Below are 19084 nucleotides of genomic sequence, written 5' to 3'. Positions count from 1 at the left end.
AAGAAGTGAGCTGTGGGTCACGAAAGCTCATACCCTGCCAGAAAGCTCATGAGCTTTCGTGAGCCACAGGTCACTTCTTCAGATGCAAGAGTCCAGTAGCACCTTAAAGACTAACAAAAATATTTTCTGGCAGGGTATGAGCTTTCGTGAGCCACAGGTCACTTCTTCAGATTGAAGAAGTGAGCTGTGGGTCACGAAAGCTCATACCCTGCCAGAAAGCTCATGAGCTTTCGTGAGCCACAGGTCACTTCTTCAGATGCAAGAGTCCAGTAGCACCTTAAAGACTAACAAAAATATTTTCTGGCAGGGTATGAGCTTTCGTGAGCCACAGCTCACTTCTTCAGATTGAAGAAGTGAGCTGTGGGTCACGAAAGCTCATACCCTGCCAGAAAATATTTTTGTCAGTCTTTAAGGTGCTCCTGGACTCTTGGGTTGACGGAGAGGGCGGGGTGATAATAATAAATATAGAATGACCGGCGCTGATTGGCCGGTCGCCTTCTGAGCCAATCGGCCGGGTACGTTCCCCCGAAGCACAGCTCGGCCTCTAGTAGGCTACGAGTTGCCCACAGCAACCGCCAATGAAAAGCAGGAAAGGCGATGAAACGTAAGCGCCGATTGGCGACGCGGAGGAACTCTTAACTAGAAACGTTGCTGTGATTGGTTACCATGCCAGCAGTAGTGAGGCGAAGAGTGGCAACTGGTAGCCGGGAAACGGGCTTTTGTAGTTTGGCTGGGCCTCCCTGGGGTTCAGGTACCAGGTAGGGACCGGCTCGTCCAGTAGTTTTGAGTTTCGCGGGCGGGGGGGGGGGGGTGAAGGGGTGTCGCTCTCCCCAGATCGGCTTTGTTATTCATTGCAAATCTATCAGAAACGTTTTTTTTGTTTGCAAAGCGTTCTCCAGTTAACTTGTATTGTGTTTTCTATCACGCAAAGTAACTAGGGTTACCAGGTCCCTCCCAGGCGGGAGATTTTGGGGGCGGAGCCTGAGGAGGGCGGGGTTTGGGGAGGGGAGGGACTTCAATGCCATAGAGTCCAGTTGCCAGAGCGGCCATTTTTCTCCAGGTGATCTGATCTCTGTCGGCTGGAGGTCAGTTGAATTAGCAGATCTCCTGCTACTACCTGGCAGTTGGCAACCCTAACAGTAACCTTGTTGTCACCTTAATTAAGGTTGTCACCTTAATTTTTCCCCATACCTAGCAGGACTTCTTCTGTGGACGAAAACGCATGGGAGGTTTTGCCTTGGATTTGCAACTCTCTAGATGCACAATTTTCCCCATCTGAATTCTCAAAACTCTGCATGGGGGCTTATTTTTGAGTTTTGAGAATTTGGCTGGGGAAAATGTGCATGTAGACAGCGTCAGATCCAAGGCAAAAACTCTTTTAAGAGTTGCGTGGCAAGGAAGAATTCAACACATAAGAGGTTTAATTTTCAATTTAAAAAAATCCTAAAGCGTGTGTGTGTGTGTGTGTGTGTGTGTGTGTGTATATATAAAAAAAATGCAATCGAATCCAGAAACTGTGGCTCTTCTTCCACAATTTTTGCTTCTCTGGAGAAGTTGCTTGTGTAACTTGTCTCCTTAGTATGCAGCTGTTCAATAGGTAGGGTTGACAACCTCCAGGTGGTGGCTGGAGATCTCCCGCTATTACAACTGATCTCCAGGCGACAGAGATCAGTTTGCCTTGAGAAAATTGCCCCTTTGGAAAGTGGACTCTATGGCATATGCCACTGACGTCCCTCCCCTTCTCCAACCCTGCCCTCCTCAGGCACCACCACTTCAAGTATTTCCCAACCTGGAGCTGACAACCCTATCATTAGGATCAGAATGCTTCCCTTCCTGGGACAAATATGCAGTGCATAGGCAAACACAATTTTTTCCTGTTTATCAGTTTAGGTGCTCCTGCATGCCTTTCTGTTCCAGGACCTGCAAGGTGGTTAACGGTCATGTAAAATACAGCACACACAATGAATTAGTGTACAACCCGATACACAAAATGAATAATAACATTTGATCCAGTAATCAAATCGTGTTGTAACAATGAACACCTACTGAACTTCTGCCTGCCCTGCTTTTTTTGAAGGTGTAGGGGCCCTGCCAGAAAACTGCTGAGAAGCAAGCCACAGTGATTTCTGTTTAGAACTAGTGTTGGTATAGTGGTAGAGCATTGGACTAGGATCTGGGAGACCCAGGTTCAAATCCCCAGCCATGGAAACTTGCTGGGTGACTTTGGGCCAGTCAGATAAATTATGTTAAAGCTAAAAATTGGGTAACAATAAAGGTATTTGAATATGAAATTGGAATACTGCTCACTCTGCCTCCTCCCCATGCCATTGCCTCTTCTGTTTTGCAACCCTGAACTTCCTTGGTGGTCTTCCATCCAAGCACTGACCAGGGCTGACCCTGCTTAGCTCCGGAGATCTGACAAGATCAGGCTAGCCTGGGCCATCCAGGGTTTATACTTGATTAGAAACCAAGATTTAAGGAGTTATGTGTGTGGGGAGGATGAAACTTGATCCATGGGTAACTGGCACAAGCCAATAGATTCTCGGCCATCATCTGTTTGTTATCCATATCTGTGTGTGTGTGTTAAGTGCCATCAAGTCGCTTCCAACTCATGGCAACCCTATGAATCAGAGTCCTCCAAAATGTCCTATCTTTGACAGCCTTGCTCAGATCTTGCAAATTGAGGGCTGTGGCTTCCTTTATAGAGTCAGTCCACGTCTTGTTGGGTCTTCCTCTTTTCCTGCTGCCCTCAACTTTTCCTAGCATGACTGTCTTTTCCAGTGTCTTATCCATAGCTAGGGTGCTTGTTTTCCCTGAGGGGAAAAAAGAGACTGACAAAATAAAGTATGCCTTCACACAAATGAATCATAATGAATTGACTTTCACAGTTGGGGTGATCACCAGTAGCTCACATAGCTTTAAAAGAGGAATGGACAAATTCATGGAGTGTCAGTCTATTAATGGCAGTTATCCATGATGGTTAAATGGAATCTCTGTATTCAGTATGCCAGTAAACTCAGTGGCTGAGGGCCAAGGGGAGGGAAAGGGTGTTGCCGTAATGCTCTGCCTGCGGGTCTCTCTAGGGAGTCCCATTCATTCCTGCCTGGGAAATAAGATCACAGGGAGAGGACCCCTTGACTGTCCTGTCAACAAGAGAAGTTCATCTGGTGGGTACATGAGAGAGAGAGGGCCTTTTCAGTGTTAGCCCCATGGTTATGGAACAACATCTCCATGGAGGTGCATCTGGTCCCCTCACTCTTGATTTTTAGAATACAGTTTTATTTATGATGGCATTTGTTTAGTTATTCTGCCTACTGGGAATTTTAAATTATTAATTTTAACTAGTGGATTTTATGTATTTCTTTGTATTATTATTTACACTGTAAGCTGCCTTGAGTTCTTGTAAGACAGAAAGGTGGCTAATAAATGTTTTAAATAAATAAAAACATAGGAATAACATGTTCCAACAGCTCCCCTCTTAGCTCACGGAATGTCACGATGATTCACTTAGCTCCATAGACACCAAAATGCCACATACAGCTGATTGAACTGATCCTGTGCTCGGTGTTTATTGATGCTTCTTCTTTATTCCCAGGATGCCCGGCACAGTGCTTGGAGTGGGGCCAGGAGTATTCATCTTAGCACTGCTCTGGGTATTGGCCTTGTTGCTCTGCTTGTTGTTATCCAGAGCATCTGGACTTGCTAGGTAAAGTGATCTCTCCCGCTGGGAAACTAATTGGAGGAGAAGCTGCAGACTTGTCTAAATCATGGGCATCACAGACAGATATTTCAGCAATTCTGCCTCATAACGCAGGCAGTTTATTTTAAAGTTCATTTATTATTTTACATTTATGTGTGTCATTTCTGCCCACGCTTTCTTCTAGGGACCTCTTGGTGGCAATTTTAGAAAGCCAGCATTGTATAGTGGTTAAGAGCGATGGTTTGGAGCGGTGGACTCTAATCTGGAGAACCGGGTTTGATTCCCCACTCCTCCACATGAGCAGTGGACGCTAATCTGGTGAACCATGTTGGTTTCCCCACTCCTCCACATGAAGCCAGCTGGGTGGCCTTGGGCTAGTCACAGCTCTCTTAGAGCTCTCTCAGCCCCACCTATCTCACAGAGTGTCTGTTGTGGGGAAGGGAAGGTGATTGTAAGCCGGTTTGATTTTGCCGGAAGTGGTAGAGAAAGTCGGCATCTAAAAACCAACTCTTCTTCTTCTTCTTGTCACAGGAAAGTCCCAAGTTTGATTTTGGTGAACACTCAAAAGAGCTGGTGGGCAATCAAAAGAGTAAGGCTCTGCCTTACTTCTAGTGTGTTCTGAGTATCACATGCTTTGTTGTAAAGCAACTACATTGAAAGGTTGAAGGAGGGAGGATAAGGATGCATTAAAAAAAAAAAAAAAACCAGCAGTAAAAAATCTGGAAGGGGAAGTTGTGCAGACAATAATTTCAAAATGTTTCTATCCCCAGGGTAGTTTATAACCAAATTTAAAAAGAAAGGAGAATAAGAGTTGGTTTTTATATGCTGACTTTCTCTACCACTTAAGGGAGACTCAAACCGGCTGACAATCACATTCCCTTCCCCTCCCCACAACAGACACCCTGTGAGGTAGGTGGGGCTGAGAGAGTGTGTCTAGCCCAAGGTCGCCAGCTGGCTTTGTGTGTAGGAGTGGGGAAACAAATCCAGTTCACCAGATTAGCCTCCGCCGCTCATGTGGTGGAGTAGGGAGTCAAACCCGGTTCTCCAGATCAGCGTCCACAACTCCAAACCACCACTCTTAACCACTAAACCACTATATCACACCAGTACAATAGACAAACATTAAAAACAGGCAGCAAGCATCTACCTGACTCCATACTCCACAACAAATATGGTATACAACAGCAGGAAGTTCAAGCCCCCAAGTACCCTCCCCAAAAACACTGTTTTAACCTTACAGTGGAGTACTGATGGGGGGGGGGGAGGTTCAGCACAAACATCCCTTAGCAGGACATTCTATAAATAGAAACAGCACAACAGAAAATGTCCTTTCCTGTATAAAGCGTTTTGGATTATCAAGCACCTCCAATGATGATGCAGGTGCCAGGGGATATTCATAGAGAAGATATAGGAACCTAAGAACAAAAGCAGAGCTTGATGGATCAGACCAGTGGTTCATTTTCCTTGGGAGGTGGTAAGCTCTCCTTCCCTGGAGGTTTTTAAGCAGAGGCTAGATGGCCATCTGTCAGCAATGCTGATTCTATGACCTTAGGCAGATCATGAGAGGGAGGGCATCTTGGCCATCTTCTGGGCATGGAGTATGGGTCACTGGGGGTGTTGGGGGGAGATAGTTTGGAATTTCCTGCATTTTGCAGGGGGTTGGACTAGATGACCCTGGTGGTCCTTTCCAACTCTGTGATTCTATGATCTAATCCAACCACCTGCTTCACACAGCAGCCAACCAATGACCCTGAAGGGTCAACGAACAGGACAAAGAGACCAAGGCCTTCCCCAGATGCTGCCTCCAAGCACTGGGCTTCAGTGGTTTTCTGCTTCTGTAAATGGAGGTTTTCTTTAGTCACTGTGGCCAGTGGCCACTGATGGACCTCTCCTCCGTGAATCAACTCCCTTTAAAAGCTCTCTGTCCTTGTGACCCTCATGACATCCACTGGCATACCTGGCCCCAATCTGCTGAGAGCTTTAAATATCAAAAACAGCACTCTGAATTGGCCCTTAAAAGTAAACGAAGTCAATGCAATGGCTATAAAATATGCTCTCAGGCAGTCAGCCCCCACCGCCATCCTGGCACTCACAGAGTGGTCCTCTTGCAGTTGCAGAACACTTTTCAAAGGCACCTCTCTGTAGGGCACATCATAGTGATGCAAGTCGGATCCAAAAGTGCCCTTCAACTAGTGGAAGAGCATCGTTGCATCTAGTTCCACAGAAAGTCAAATGCAGGCAGAGGAAAGGTTCAAGGGGCATTTTGACATTTTTTCTGAAGTTTTAAAAAAGAAAGTCACATTGTCTTTATAGCTTTATTTTTGCAATAGGCAATATAGTCAGAAGGGTGCTTTCTCCCCTCCTTTCTTTAATGTACTTTTCTGTTTGGCAAAGAATGTGAATAATAAACACTATCAAATGAAAATTGGCAGTCAGACATTTAATCTGAGAAGAACTTGAAATGCATTGTTTGGCTTCTCTGTACAATGCATATTTTTGCCATTATTAAGAAACATTATTGGGGGGTGGGGGAACCCCGGCATCCAATGAATGCAGACTGCAGAATGCGCTATTCTAGAAGTTGTCGCTTTCCTTGAAGCCTCATTCCTGCCATAGCAGTGAGAACATCTCTGCAAGGAACATAATTTTTCACTGGTGGAATTGCATTAAGTTCTGTAAATCGCAGCTCTGAAACACTGCCTTCATCACAAGGCAACCTCTTGAAGTCATTGAGGATCCCCAAGGATTCAGGGTTTCCAAATTGCTTGGTCTTGCGGTTTGCAGAGCAGAAACAGTGCCCTGAAAATCAATGATACTTCCCTTTTGATTTCTGAACTTTGGAGCTTCTGCCGGACACGTGCAGTTTGCCACAGCTGAAAATGTTAGTTCTCATCTTTCTTTGCAAGTTCTTGTGCTTGTCAAGAAAGCGCAGCCCGAAAAAGGAATCTGGATGTGTCTGTGAGCTTAGCTGTCAGTTTGCACATGTGACCATGTGCTGTGCTTTATCGGTAATCGGCATATGCATCAGAAAGGTAGAATTTTTTTTAAAATGAGAACAAATGAAAGGAAATGTAAACTCTGCTAGTTCCAGAGTTATTATTAGAAATTCTCAATGTTAAATTGGAAAGAAGGTGAAGCAGAGGTCTAGATTATTCATTAACAACACAGTGAAACAGAACCAATGAAATCTGCTCCTCATTCCACTTATTTAAAAGTTCCTCCAAGAAAGCAGAGAGGAGTCATACAGCATAATCTACACATGCTTACTCAGAAGTTCATGCCAGCGTTTAATAGCATTAACACCCATCAAAGTGCGCACAGAATTGCAACATCAATGATTGTTTCTGTTACTTTTCCCCCAGGTTTTCTGTTATTCTGGTTTTCTTGGCTGCTGTGATCATCACATTGGTTCTACTCCTTTTTCCGCGTGCTGGTGAGTTCCCTGAACCTGTTACAGAAGTGAAGGTAAAGGAAACAAGAGTTTGTTCCCCTGCATCTCATATTGCTATGTACCAAATCTAGTTGTGTACACACCACACTAGTAGGCACTAATGTACTCCCTGTGAAATACGTCACTGGAAGTCCAGTTCCCAGGGGAGAGCAAGTGTGTGCTAGAGCAAGCAAGTCACAGTTGAAAGGAGTTGGAAGCTGCCGCCGAAGTCCAGAATAATTTGGCAGTGAGGCCACAACAGCCCATCTGTACCTTGGAGACAGGTGGGCTGAAGGCAGGCTGTAGGCCTGGAGGTAGCAAAGCAAGCAGGAAGCCAGAAGTGTAGCAGTGCAGAGGGAGAATCAAGTGGCCTCCCCCAGCAATGACTTGCCCAGACTGAGAGAAATGTGCAGATGTGTGTGTCTTTATACCCCTTAGTAGCATCTGATTGGCCCTCCAACATCATGGGATTTCCCTGGCCAAGACGTCTAGTGGGAAGGTTCTTAGTTGGAATGACTAGTCCTTTCTCCAGCCAGCAACCCTGATGGCTCAGGGAGAGGTGGGCCAGAGTCTCATCTGTCTGATGGACGCCTTTCAGTCAAAATGGAGAAGATCTTGTTTAGAGTAATTACGATCCATTTGATATTCTTCCAGTAGATTAATTGCCTTGGGTTATTCCATAGCTAAATCTGAAATCAAGCAAAGGATTTGGGACAGCGAACTTCAACACCATTTAAGTTCTGCTGCAAAATACCGTAACGAGAAACCGGTATTGACAAACTGTTCAAACACAGGATGGTTTGCGCTCTGGCCCGTCTCAATATTCTTCCATCCGCTTTATGAGAAGGATGATACCGTGGTGTGCCACTTCATAAGCATTTATGCCCGTGCGCTTCCGCGGAAATTGAAACGGCTGGTCATGTGCTGCTGCATTGCCCCTTCTACAATGATCTTAGACATGTATTTATTACACCCATCCCCCAAAAAATCCGGGGAAGATTCTTCTTGCAGACCTTTAATCTAAAACCTGGAATAGAATTGCCAGATTCTGGGCAGCTGCCAGAGTCTACCGAGGTACAGTATCGATTTAGTGACATGTATTTGCTTCTTCTATATCTCTTAATAGAAGACTGTGCATATATTCTTATAACCGCTCTTATGTTTTATTCTGCTGGTTCGTGACCATAATAAATTGTCGATTGATTGAATCTGTCAGTTGGGCAACTGTTTCCTGTTTTTATTTTCTGGGGTAGGCGAGGACTCCCCCATTCTCCTGTAGACTTATAAAAGCAGTTCTATTTATTTTATTTTAAACATTTATATCCTGCTTCCCCACCCCACCCCCACCCAGAAAAGGGGGCTCAAAGCGGCTCACAAAAAGAGTGAATACCAAGGTGCAACTCAACCCACAGCATTTTTAAAACGAGAAAAATCACCAAGCAGTTTCATAGATCACAACTGCTGCTGCAGAGAGCCTAGGAGTGACCTGACCACAATTCTTGAAAAAATCCTGAAAGTGAAATGAAATTAGCAGGTTGCAAGTTGAGAAGAAGACAGTGGAGTTTTTCAGCCTGGCCCTGCTTACATTACCTCTGAACATTTTTGCTGGAAGTTAGTGGGATATATTATAATACGTATAGTCCCTTTCACCTTTGTCACTGTGCATTACTCATGTTTGTGAAACAGTGATCAACAGAACAAAGTGTTCTCCAACACGCTTTATGTTTTCTTTTTGGAAAGAAAACCTTTAAAATGAGTTAACGTGGAATCTGGATAGGAAAGTTTGCAGCAGGTGCATACATTTAGAATGTGCGGTCTGGCGTGGGTGGATCATGCAGACAGGGCCCACGTGTGTCCTTGGTTGCGTGTTCGAGACTTGCCCCAGTTCATCACCTCGTATTGACTCTGGAAGCCCAGGAATTTCAAGAACCGGCCCTCTCAAGATTTACTTCTCCCTAGCAAGAAAGTGGACAGGATGAAAGTAGATTCCTTTGAAATGTCTTATAGGAGGGTGTTACGGATATCGTAGACCGCCAAAAAGACTAATCAGTGGTTTCTAGATCAAATCAAGCCTGAACTCTCCCTAGAAGCTAAAATGACTAAACTGAGACTGTCATACTTTGGTCACATTATGAGAAGACAAGAGTCACTGGAAAAGAAGACAATAATGCTAGGAAAAGTTAAAGGCAGCAGGAAAAGAGGAAGACCCAATATGAGAAGGATTGACTCTGTAAAGGAAGCCACGGCCCTCAGTTTGCAAGTCCTGAGCAAGGCTTTTAACAATAAGATATTTTGGAGGACATTGATTCATAGGGTCGCCAGAAGTCGACTTAATGGCACTTAACACACACACAAGCAAGAACACTTTGTTACTTTTCCAAGGAAACAATTGAGGATTGAGCTAGATTACAGTAACATTTTAAGGGTTATAATTACCAATATGCATAATGGAGATACATTAAAGATCATAAAATACATCCTAGTAATCTTTTGTAGAAAGTAGGGCCAGAGTGTGGATGCTTCTCATGACACAACAACATTGCGTGTGATATAATGAAACACAGCAGGGAAAAATCAATCTGTATAAAGTGCACTATGGCTGGTTGGCTAAGATTAACCAGTGATTGTCCAAACGGGTGTGCTCCCTGTTGCCCCAGTGTTCATTCTCTTCCTATTTTTTCTTTTTCGTTCTGGTCTGTACTTTGCTTTTTTTTCCCACCTTATTGGATTTCTTTTTGCTGCAGTGAGATCTTCAAGAAGCATTTGGTATTTAAATTATAACCTCTTCAATACTGGAGAATTCGTATTTGCAGCTAATTCCAAACAAGCTGCCTTGTGTTGGGAGCGAGGGGCGGATAGGCCAACTTCAAAGTTTTTTTTTTAAAGGTTGAGTAAAAGTTAGTTGCCTCTCCAGACAGGCAAGGGAGCAAAAAAGATGTTAAAAAGTAAAAGAAAAGTGTTTGAGCTGAAACGAAGAGAATTGAAAGGAATTTTTAAACTACCCGCAAAAGTCACCTTGTTACAGCCTTTGAGGGGAAATGCTTTTACGCTGAGGTTAGTTTGAAAAGCGATTCTCTTTCCATGTTGGGTTGTTCATCAGGGAAATATTTTGGTCTTTTGGAAGACAAACAGCCTGGCTCGTGTTCTCAGATGTATGTGCAATCCAGCCTGGGATTTGGGAGTTTTATCACTGTTTTAGCAAGAAACTTTGGTTGAGAGACCACTTGTTAAATACCAGCCAAATTACATCTGCATCTCATTCCTCTTTCAGCGCTCTCATGTTTGTGAAGTGTGGGAACGGCGAAGCCTCAGCAAGCTTAGATTTGAATTCAGTTTCCTGATTCTTTTCTCTTTAAATTCCATGTCAAGTTGAAGTCCTTTGTGTTTATAGTTGCAGGGTTAGCCACATACAAGTCTTCTATGACAGCCAGTGTGGTTAGTGTTGGACTAGGTTCTGGGACACCCAGGTTCAAATCCCTGCTCTCTTCTGAAGCTTGCTAGGTGACCCTGGGTCAGTCACACACACTACACCCAGCCCAGGGGAAGGGAGAACAATGTATACTGCCCTAAGTGCCTTGGAGAAAGAGTAGGGTAGAAATTTACTGAATAGATTGTTTTACTGAAGTCCTGTGGCACTTTAAAATGTGGTCTTTACCTCCTTGCATGCTTCCAAAACAAAGCCAACCTATCCTAGGAGAATATAACTGGGACTCTTGATAATTCGCCAGTCCAGAGGATCTCTCCACATTTTGCCACATTTCCCTCTTAGTGTTTTGTTTTGTTTCAGCTCTTCCTCCTTTTTAACCCTCTTGGGGTCAAATGATATGATACATTTTTAATGAGCCAAATCGGGGTTCCCCTGACATAGTTAACTTTCCCAGGGCAATTTCAGCTGGGGGAAATGGTCAGGGTATCAAGGCAAAGGACCACCCCTCTCAGCGCCATGGACCTGATACAAATCGAGCCCTTTGGCGCTTGGGAAAGAAAGATCCCTGCAGCTGCTATGTAGCCAGGGGGAAGTGACTCATTAAAAATCATACCATGTAATTTGGCCCTGATGTGGATAGCCCAGACTAGCCTGATTTTGTCAGATCTCATAAGCTAAGCATGGTTGGCTCTGGCTAGTATTTGGATGGGAGACCTCCAAGCAATACCAGGGTCGTGATGCAAAGGCAGGCAATGGCAAACCACTTCTGAACATTGCTTGCCTTGAAAACTCCACCAGGGATTGACATAAGTCAGCTTTGACTTGATGACACTTTCCACCACCACCAATTTGGGGAGGGGAAGGTGATTGTAAGCTGGTTTGATTCTCCCTTAAGTGGTAGAGAAAGTTGGCATGTAAAAACCAACTCTTCTTCTACTTCCACAACAATACATTTGTTGAGTGATCGTCGTCAATGTCTCTTGCCACATTCTCCCGGACCCCTTTGGTCCTCTCTCCTGCCTGCCTCTTTGCTGGATTATTTTGCCTTGATCTTTTTGCATCCCACCTGTCTGCCTCCCCCACCCCCCACAGCCATGCAATGCCACAGTGGGGCATGCGCATCTATCTTCTGCGTGCTACATGCAGAAAGCCCACCTCTGTGAAGGTAGTAGTTCCTGAATTCTTCTCCACTTATCTCTTTAGAAAGCCACCTTAAACCTGTAGCCACTTGTTCCTGCGTTGGCCTCCTTATTTCTTTTAAAAAACCCAACCCATCATGCTGCGTAGGTTTTCATTGCTGCGGATTAAGTTCTTTTTGAGGCACACAGTCTGCTAAGAGTGCCATGCAGACTGCTGGCAATAAAGAGATGAATTTTAATTGTGATGATCACATCTCCTTTGATCCAGGGAACTTGTTTTTATTTCTCTTGGTGCTGACACTTGGCTGCTATTACCCTGTTAGAATGCTTTTTTCCCCCCAGATGCCCTTTCTCCAGGGGCAAGGGTACTCCTGTCCAAAAAACACAGTTTCACTAGCACAGCTGCTTCCTCAAGCAGATTTCACTGATAATGAAAGGTTCCCCCTCAAGGCTTTTCCCTGCTGCTAGATTAAACCCTCCAAAACTTTCTAAATTTCCATTACCAGCAGTTTGGCTCCCTTGCAAGTCAGGTTCAGAGAAAATCTGTTTCTTCCCGAAGTTTTCCCCAGTTGTAATTATTTAAACTCTGCATTCCTTCTAAAATCTGTCCCTTGCCCCCAAGTTCTGCTGTCCCCACCTCTGAGACTGCAAATGTTTCAAAGCCCCCCCCCCCCCATGCCCCAGGTTGAGGCTCCTTCCCGACTGTCTTCCTTCTTCCACACATCCCCAGTGTAACACCTCCAGCTGTAACAGAAGTGGCCTTAGACTTTCTTAGGACAATTTGGACTGCTTCCTGATGGTGATGATTCCCCATTGTGTATTCATCGCTGCTGCAAGTGTAGAATGGGGTAAGTTCAGATGGTAGTAGGTGGTCCTTAAGGTATGCTTGTCCTAAGCCATAAAGGGCTTCAAAGGTCAATAGCAGTACCTTGAATTGGAACCAGAAACAATTGGAACCAGAGTAGATTGGAGTGATACAACCCACTCCAGTCAATATTCTCGCTGCAGAGTGCACATAAAGTACATTGCAATAATTCATATAAATGTTATCAGGGAATGCACCTCCAGTTTATTAGCCCTCATCCATCCCAAAACTGCCTCTAGCCACCTTTTCAAGGTTTCCGTAGGCTTCCTGGGATCTGCTGGAAGTGCAACATAGAGTGGAGTATCATCAACATATTGGTGATGACCCAGCCTTAGATGACCTCACCCAGTGGTTTCATGTATATATTAAAAAGCATGGGAGACAAGGGGGCAAGCAATAGCCCCTCAACACCACCTTCTAAAACCTACTTTCCAAGTAGGGCTGAAACCACTGCAAAATGTTGCCTCCCAATCCCAAGCCTGAAATTAGGTCCAGAAGGAGACCATGATTGATGGTATCAAAAGCCACTGAGAGGTCCAGAAAAATCAACAAGTGTACCTACCCTCCATCCGTTTCAAGGTTGGGGTGACCAACCCCTCTCCCAAGAAGATATTTATTGTCTACCAGACCAAGTCAACCAGACCTTGCCTAGAAGGTCTGAGTAACCAGGAAGGGCAAGTGTCATACAAGCTGGTGATAGGTCTCAGAGGTCTAAGAGCCCTACCGACAACCTCAAAGTGAATGAATGGAAAAGTATGGCTCACAACGGGACAATCCAGCACCCTGTCCCCATTTGTCCTTATAACGGCTACTCCCAACTTGTGAGAGATTTTATCCACAAAGTGTTGGGCAAACTGATCACAGCAGGTCACCAAGCAGTCCAACTCCTCATGCAGGCCAGATCTCAATGGACCTCTGACCTCCTGGAAAAGTTCCACAGCCTTACACTGTGCAAAGCATGGGTGGTAGAGAAGTATTGTTTCTTTTATTGCCATCACCACTGAGAAGAAGGCTTTTAAATGAACTCCAGCCTGGGTCTTGTTGGATTCATCACAAGTCTCTCTCCAGTGTCATTCTAGCCATTTCCCTTGTCTTTTCATAGCCCACAGCCTCTCAGTAAACAAAGTGGCTACCTGAGCTCTGAGAGGGGGCAACTAGGAGCAATTGTATCAACAGCCAAGGACATTTCCTAAAACCAGCAATCAACCAGGACATCAACCAGAGCACCAACCATATCACCAGGAAAATCTCCTAAAACCATTTGGATTCATCTGGTTCTGGCAGTGGATCATCTTAATCAAACCCCCACCCTTGCAGAGTTTTGGTATTCCTGTAAGTTTAAACTCCAGCAAGTAGTGATCTGTCTGTGACAAGAGAACTGTCCTCAGTTCTAGTACTGTGGGCGAGGAAGCTCTATCCACTTTCTCCACTCCGTGCATAATTTTAAATGCCTGTCATGTCCTCCCTTCCTGCCCTCTTTTATTCTAAAATGAGCAGTCCTAGACTCCTTAGCCTTTCTTTGTAGGGCAGGTTGTCCAGCCCCTTAAACATCTTGGTTGTCCTGCATGACCCACAAGAGATGTGTTCTGGAGCAGAGCTGAGGGCGTCAAACTTGGAAAGAGCAGAATGCAGGCACAGGTTAATGACTGGTTCAAGCAGTGGTAGTAAAGCAGCAAGCCCAAGGGAAGGAGGGTGCAGGACGAGGATCCGGCAACTGACTGTAGGCTGTCAGAGAAGCATGGCTGACTCAGCAGGGGTCAGCAAGAGCCAATTGTCTTGCTTTGAGTAGGAGTCATGCAAAGTAGTACTACTGCAATGGAAACGAATGCCAACTGGCCAATGGGCCAGTTTAAGTCCTCTCATTTCTGCAGTTTGGATTCCCTCCCCTCTCCTTTCTCCACCCCCCTCTTTATGTCTACCTTTTTCATTTGGTTCCATTTTGCAGAATCGAGTCAGGGGGAAGCAAGGCGGGAGGCGTAGCACACGTTTGAGACAGGCCTGTGGTGCAACCAAAAAAAAGTTCCTTTCCAAGGATCGCTAGCCCCAACTGCACCTGCCGCCCAGCATAATCCGGTATCAATAATACATGCCCTGAGCTTTCAGCACCCAGAGCCTGCTAATTGGCTAATTAAAAAGGGAAGCGTGTTGAACGAGCAAACATGTCGCCCTCGGGAGACTTGTTCCGTAGCTGAGCCGAGGTCAAGCTTGTGTTAACGCTGTTTCATGAAGCTCACCTTTTGCTGTAAGCAGAGTGTCGAGCAGTCCTGGGAGCTGTGAAGGTGGTTTTGGAATCCATGTCTTATTGTTGGAGGTAGAGAGATGGGGGGGTGTCTCTTGCTATCAAACTCTTCCTTTCCCCCCCCCCTAAGTGGTTATTCAGAGCTTAGAAGATAAGACCATAAGAACTGCCATGATGGATCAGACCAAGGCCCATCAAGTCCAGCAGTCTGTTCAACACAGTGGCCAACCAGCTTCTTTTCTTGTAACCATGTGGCAATTTTAACCCCACTCCTTTCTATTGTCCCAGCATGAACCCTGCATGTATCTCCAGGACAGACTGACCAGTGCAGCAGTGTTAACTATAAAGGCAGGGGGGGTGTCTAAAGGGCATCCGGAGTGCAAAGCATCCAATACGCAAACCAGGCTTGCAGCTTTTCACAAATAATTCAAGCACTAATGAGCATGGATGGAGACTTCAGAAATTAATTGCACATTTATTAATTACAGAAACCTCAGTCTATTAGAAGCAAAAATCAGAAACCCTCTTGGGTAGGAACTAGCTCTGTATGGGCAACTGTTGGCTGGCTTTGGAGGGTTGTATGAGTGGAGACTGGAGCCCTGTGGTGCAGAGTGGTAAGCTGCAGTACTGCAGTCCAAGCTCTGCTCACGACATGAGTTCGATCCCGACGGAAGTCGGTTTCAGGTAGCTGGCTCAAGGTCGACTCAGCCTTCCATCCTTCCGAGGTTGGTAAAATGAGTATCCAGCTTGCTGGGGGTAAAGTGTAGGCAACTGGGGAAGGCACTGGCAAGCCACCCCGTAAACATAGTCTGCCTAGTAAACACCGTGATGTGACATCACCTCATGGGTCAGAAATGAACAGGTGCTTGCACAGGGGACTACCTTTACCTTTATGAGTAGAGACTAATGATCTTACTAGAACTGCTAATGGAGAGGAAGTTTCCATGCCTCTGATGAAGTGTGCTGGGGCTCAGGTGAGCTTCTGCAATAATGAAACTGTTGGTCTTTAAGATGCCATATGACTCTTGGTGTTTTTTTGTTTCAACGTAGAAGAAGGAGAAGAGTTGGTTTTTATATGCCAACTTTCTCTTACCACTTAAGGAAGAATCAAACAAGCTTACAATCACCTTCCCTTCCCCTCCCCACGACAGACACCCTGAGAGAGCTCTAAGAGAGCTGTGACTAGCCCAAGGTCATCCAGCTGGCTTCATGTGTAGGAGTGGGGAAACCAACCCAGCTCACCAGATTAGAGTTCACCGCTCATGTGGAGGAGTGAGGAATCAATCTCGGTTCTCCAGATTAGAGTCCACTGCTCCAAACCACTGCTTTTAACCACTACTCTTCGCTGGTTGTAAGCCACTTTGGGGTCCCTACTTCACCTCGCTGGCTCTATTAACATGGCTACCCCACTGGAATCTAAAACTGTATGGTTACAACAGGTTCCTTAAGAATTAGAATGGCAAAGTATAGTTGATTAATAGGCAAGATTAATCTTTAAAACCATTTTGGATTGTGCCCCAATTTTATTTTTTTAATTTTTTGCCATCACATCACATCTGACATATGGTGAGGGTTTCAAGGCAAGAGATGTCCAGAGGTATTCCTGGTATTCCTTGGAGGTCTCTCATCCAAATATTTGCCAGGGTTGACCCCGCTTCTGAGATCTGACTAGGTCAGGGCTGTGCCCCAGTTTATCAGGACGCAATTAAAAATCATTAACTATTTTTAATACAGGTTCTTACAAGAACTATAAGATCTATCTTAGAAGGGGCATTCCTCTTACTCTACCACAGAGGAGAGAAAGCCTCTTCTGAGAAAGTATCTCCTATGGAATGTTCATATATCATCTAAAAGCCAAGAAAGAATGCCTGTTCCTTCCAAGATAGCAAATGCAAATTATAACCATTAACTGGCTTTAAATTAAATGATTGAAAAGATGATTTTCAATATAAAAACTTACAATAACTGCAGGTGGCCAGCACTGTTCACCTTAAGTATCTGAAAGGTAGGTGGGATATAAATGAAATAAATGTCTTAGAAGAGGCATTCCCTCTTGCTTGCGAGACCTGGGAATCCCTCTTCCAAGACAAGGCCTGCTGGAACATGCATACTCTTATCATCTGGATTATTTTTCCCTACAATGACTGTCTTCTATGAAAGTTTATGCAGAGTTAATTATTTAATTAAGCAGGTCATTTACAATCCTACTTAGTAGGTTTTTATTTATTTGCTTTTAGCTAGCACTGAAGACTAGTAGACAGAAGAGGGGGATGTCTAGGGAGATGTGGGTGACAGGGACAGACTGAGAGCTGTTCAAGACATTGCTGCACACCAGAGGGTGGGAAACACAGGGCCTTGGATATTGACCTGAGTGGGGCTGTGGCTCAGCGCTAGAGAATGTGCTTTGCCTGAAGGAGGCCCTAAATTCAATCCCTAGCTTCTCCAGTTAAAAGCATCTGGTAAGTAGGTGATGTGAAAGGCCTCAGCCTGAGACCCTGGAGAGTTGCTGCCAGTCAGAGTAGGCAGTACTGATTTTGATAGACCAGTGCTCTGGCACAGTATAAGGCAGGTCTCTTGCATGTTCATGAGCGCAAGGGTACATCCATATGGGAGGAGGAGATCCTAAAGGTATACACATCCCGGGCAACTGAGGGCTTTAAATTGAAAAACAGCACTTTGAAAGGGGCCTGGAAAGAAAGTGGCAACCCATGGAGATGGAACAATAGAGGAATGGTATGCTGTGAATGGCATGCTCCAGTTAAAAGCTATGTGTGTGTGTGTGTGTGTGTTAAGTGCCGTCAAGTCGCTTCCGACTCATGGCGACCCTATGAATGAAATTCCTCCAAAATGTCCTATCTTTGACAGCCTTGCTCAGATCTTGCAAATTGAAGGCTGTGGCTTCCTTTATTGAGTCAATCCATCTCTTGTGCTATAGCAGCTACATTTTGAACCAACTGTAAGTTGAGGGGAGGGGCTGTGGCTCAGTGGTAGCGCATCTGCTTGGCATGCAGAAGGTCCCAGTTTCAATCCCTGGCATCTCCAGTTAAAGGGACTAGGCAAGTAGGTGATGTGAAAGACCTCTCCCTGAGACCCTGGAGAGCCGCTGCCAGTCTGAGTAGACAATACTGACTTTGATGGACCGAGGGTCTGATTCAGTATAAGGCAGCTTCATGTGTTCATGTGAAGAAATACTGTTGAAAAGGAGGTCCTTGTCAAGTGGAAGTTAGTAGTTTAATCTGGGTATAAGTAAAGTACACAAACGCATGAAGCTCCCCTATATATCAAATCCAGACAATTGGTCCATCACAGTCAGTATTGTCTATTCCAGTGATTCCCAAACTTTTCGGGCCACCACCTCTTGGTTCCACAAACTCAGTGCCCCCTACCCTATAAAAAGCATTATTCAAAATAGGGGGTTGCATGACGCGCTAAAGAAGACAATAACAATAAAATTTCAAAACAGTAACAATTAATTCCACATCAAAAACGTAAGTTGAAATTTATTCAACAAAACTGATGAACTTGGTCCAATGGTAGTTTCCACCAAATTTGCCAGCATGGTGCTTTAGCTTGAGCTATTGTAAATTAGTGAACAACACAGTTGAAGGGGCCCACCTCTAGCGCCCCCCTGCTGCCCCATTGCCTCTTAGTGCCCCCTTAGGTAATCCCACCGCCCCCCAGGGGGTGGTACTGCCCACTTTGGGAACCACTGTTCTATTCTGACAGGCAGTGGCTCTCCAGGGTCTCAGGCAGAGGTCTTTGACACTGCCCACTACCAGGCCGTTTAACTGGAGATGCTGGGGATTGAACCTGGGACCTTCTGCATACCAAGCAGATGCTCTGCTACTGAGCCACAGCCCCTCCCCAACATGTGACTGTGGTCGCTAGGTCAAGTCACACTGAGATTATGTCCTGAAGTGCAGTTTGTTTACTTAAGGCTGGCACTCTAGAGATTTTTGCAGTACAATAACACATGAACTGTCTTTTCTTCTCAGATTGTGGACACTTTCTACGTCGGGCGTTACGTTCTGCTCTCCATTTTAAGCATCATTTTCCTTGGCTGTTTGTTCTTGGTTTTGGTTCACCATGTCATGCAACCAGTCTATGCCAAACCAATGCGTTCCATCTCATAAGAGGACAGGCAAGGCACACAAAATGTTGCTGTGGCCAGGAGGAAAATGGAACAGGAAAGTCCTAAGCAGAGTCATGTCTGTCTACGTCCGCTAAAGTCAAATGGACTCAGAAAAGGATAACACTGGTTAGAACTGCATTGAGGATTACACA

The 19084-nt window shown here is 45.1% G+C and overlaps 1 protein-coding gene across 1 annotated transcript; it reads left to right on the top strand.

Moving 5' to 3' along the window:
• Positions 1 to 712: 712 nt before the first annotated feature.
• TMEM218 (transmembrane protein 218) lies at positions 713 to 18933 on the top strand. The gene is made up of 4 exons (XM_056860752.1): positions 713 to 758; positions 3596 to 3706; positions 7063 to 7165; positions 18796 to 18933. The coding sequence occupies exons 2-4, from the start codon at positions 3597 to 3599 to the stop codon at positions 18931 to 18933; spliced, it is 351 nt and encodes a 116-aa protein (XP_056716730.1). The 5' UTR covers positions 713 to 758; position 3596.
• The last annotated feature ends 151 nt before the right edge of the window (positions 18934 to 19084 follow it).

Source organism: Euleptes europaea, chromosome 14, assembly GCF_029931775.1.
Source record: "Euleptes europaea isolate rEulEur1 chromosome 14, rEulEur1.hap1, whole genome shotgun sequence".
NCBI classification, from domain to species: Eukaryota; Metazoa; Chordata; class Lepidosauria; order Squamata; family Sphaerodactylidae; genus Euleptes; species Euleptes europaea.
The sequence above is the reverse complement of the archived record's forward strand: the minus strand, read 5'-3'. Positions and strand labels throughout refer to the sequence as shown.

Excerpts from the sequence above, each read along its gene's own strand:
- TMEM218 (XM_056860752.1), top strand. The coding sequence starts at position 3,597 with ATGCCCGGCACAGTGCTTGGAGTGGGGCCAGGAGTATTCATCTTAGCA. Across the intron at positions 3,707-7,062 it reads AGAGCATCTGGACTTGCTAG|GTTTTCTGTTATTCTGGTTT; the intron begins GTAAAGTGATCT and ends CTTTTCCCCCAG. Across the intron at positions 7,166-18,795 it reads AACCTGTTACAGAAGTGAAG|ATTGTGGACACTTTCTACGT; the intron begins GTAAAGGAAACA and ends TTTTCTTCTCAG.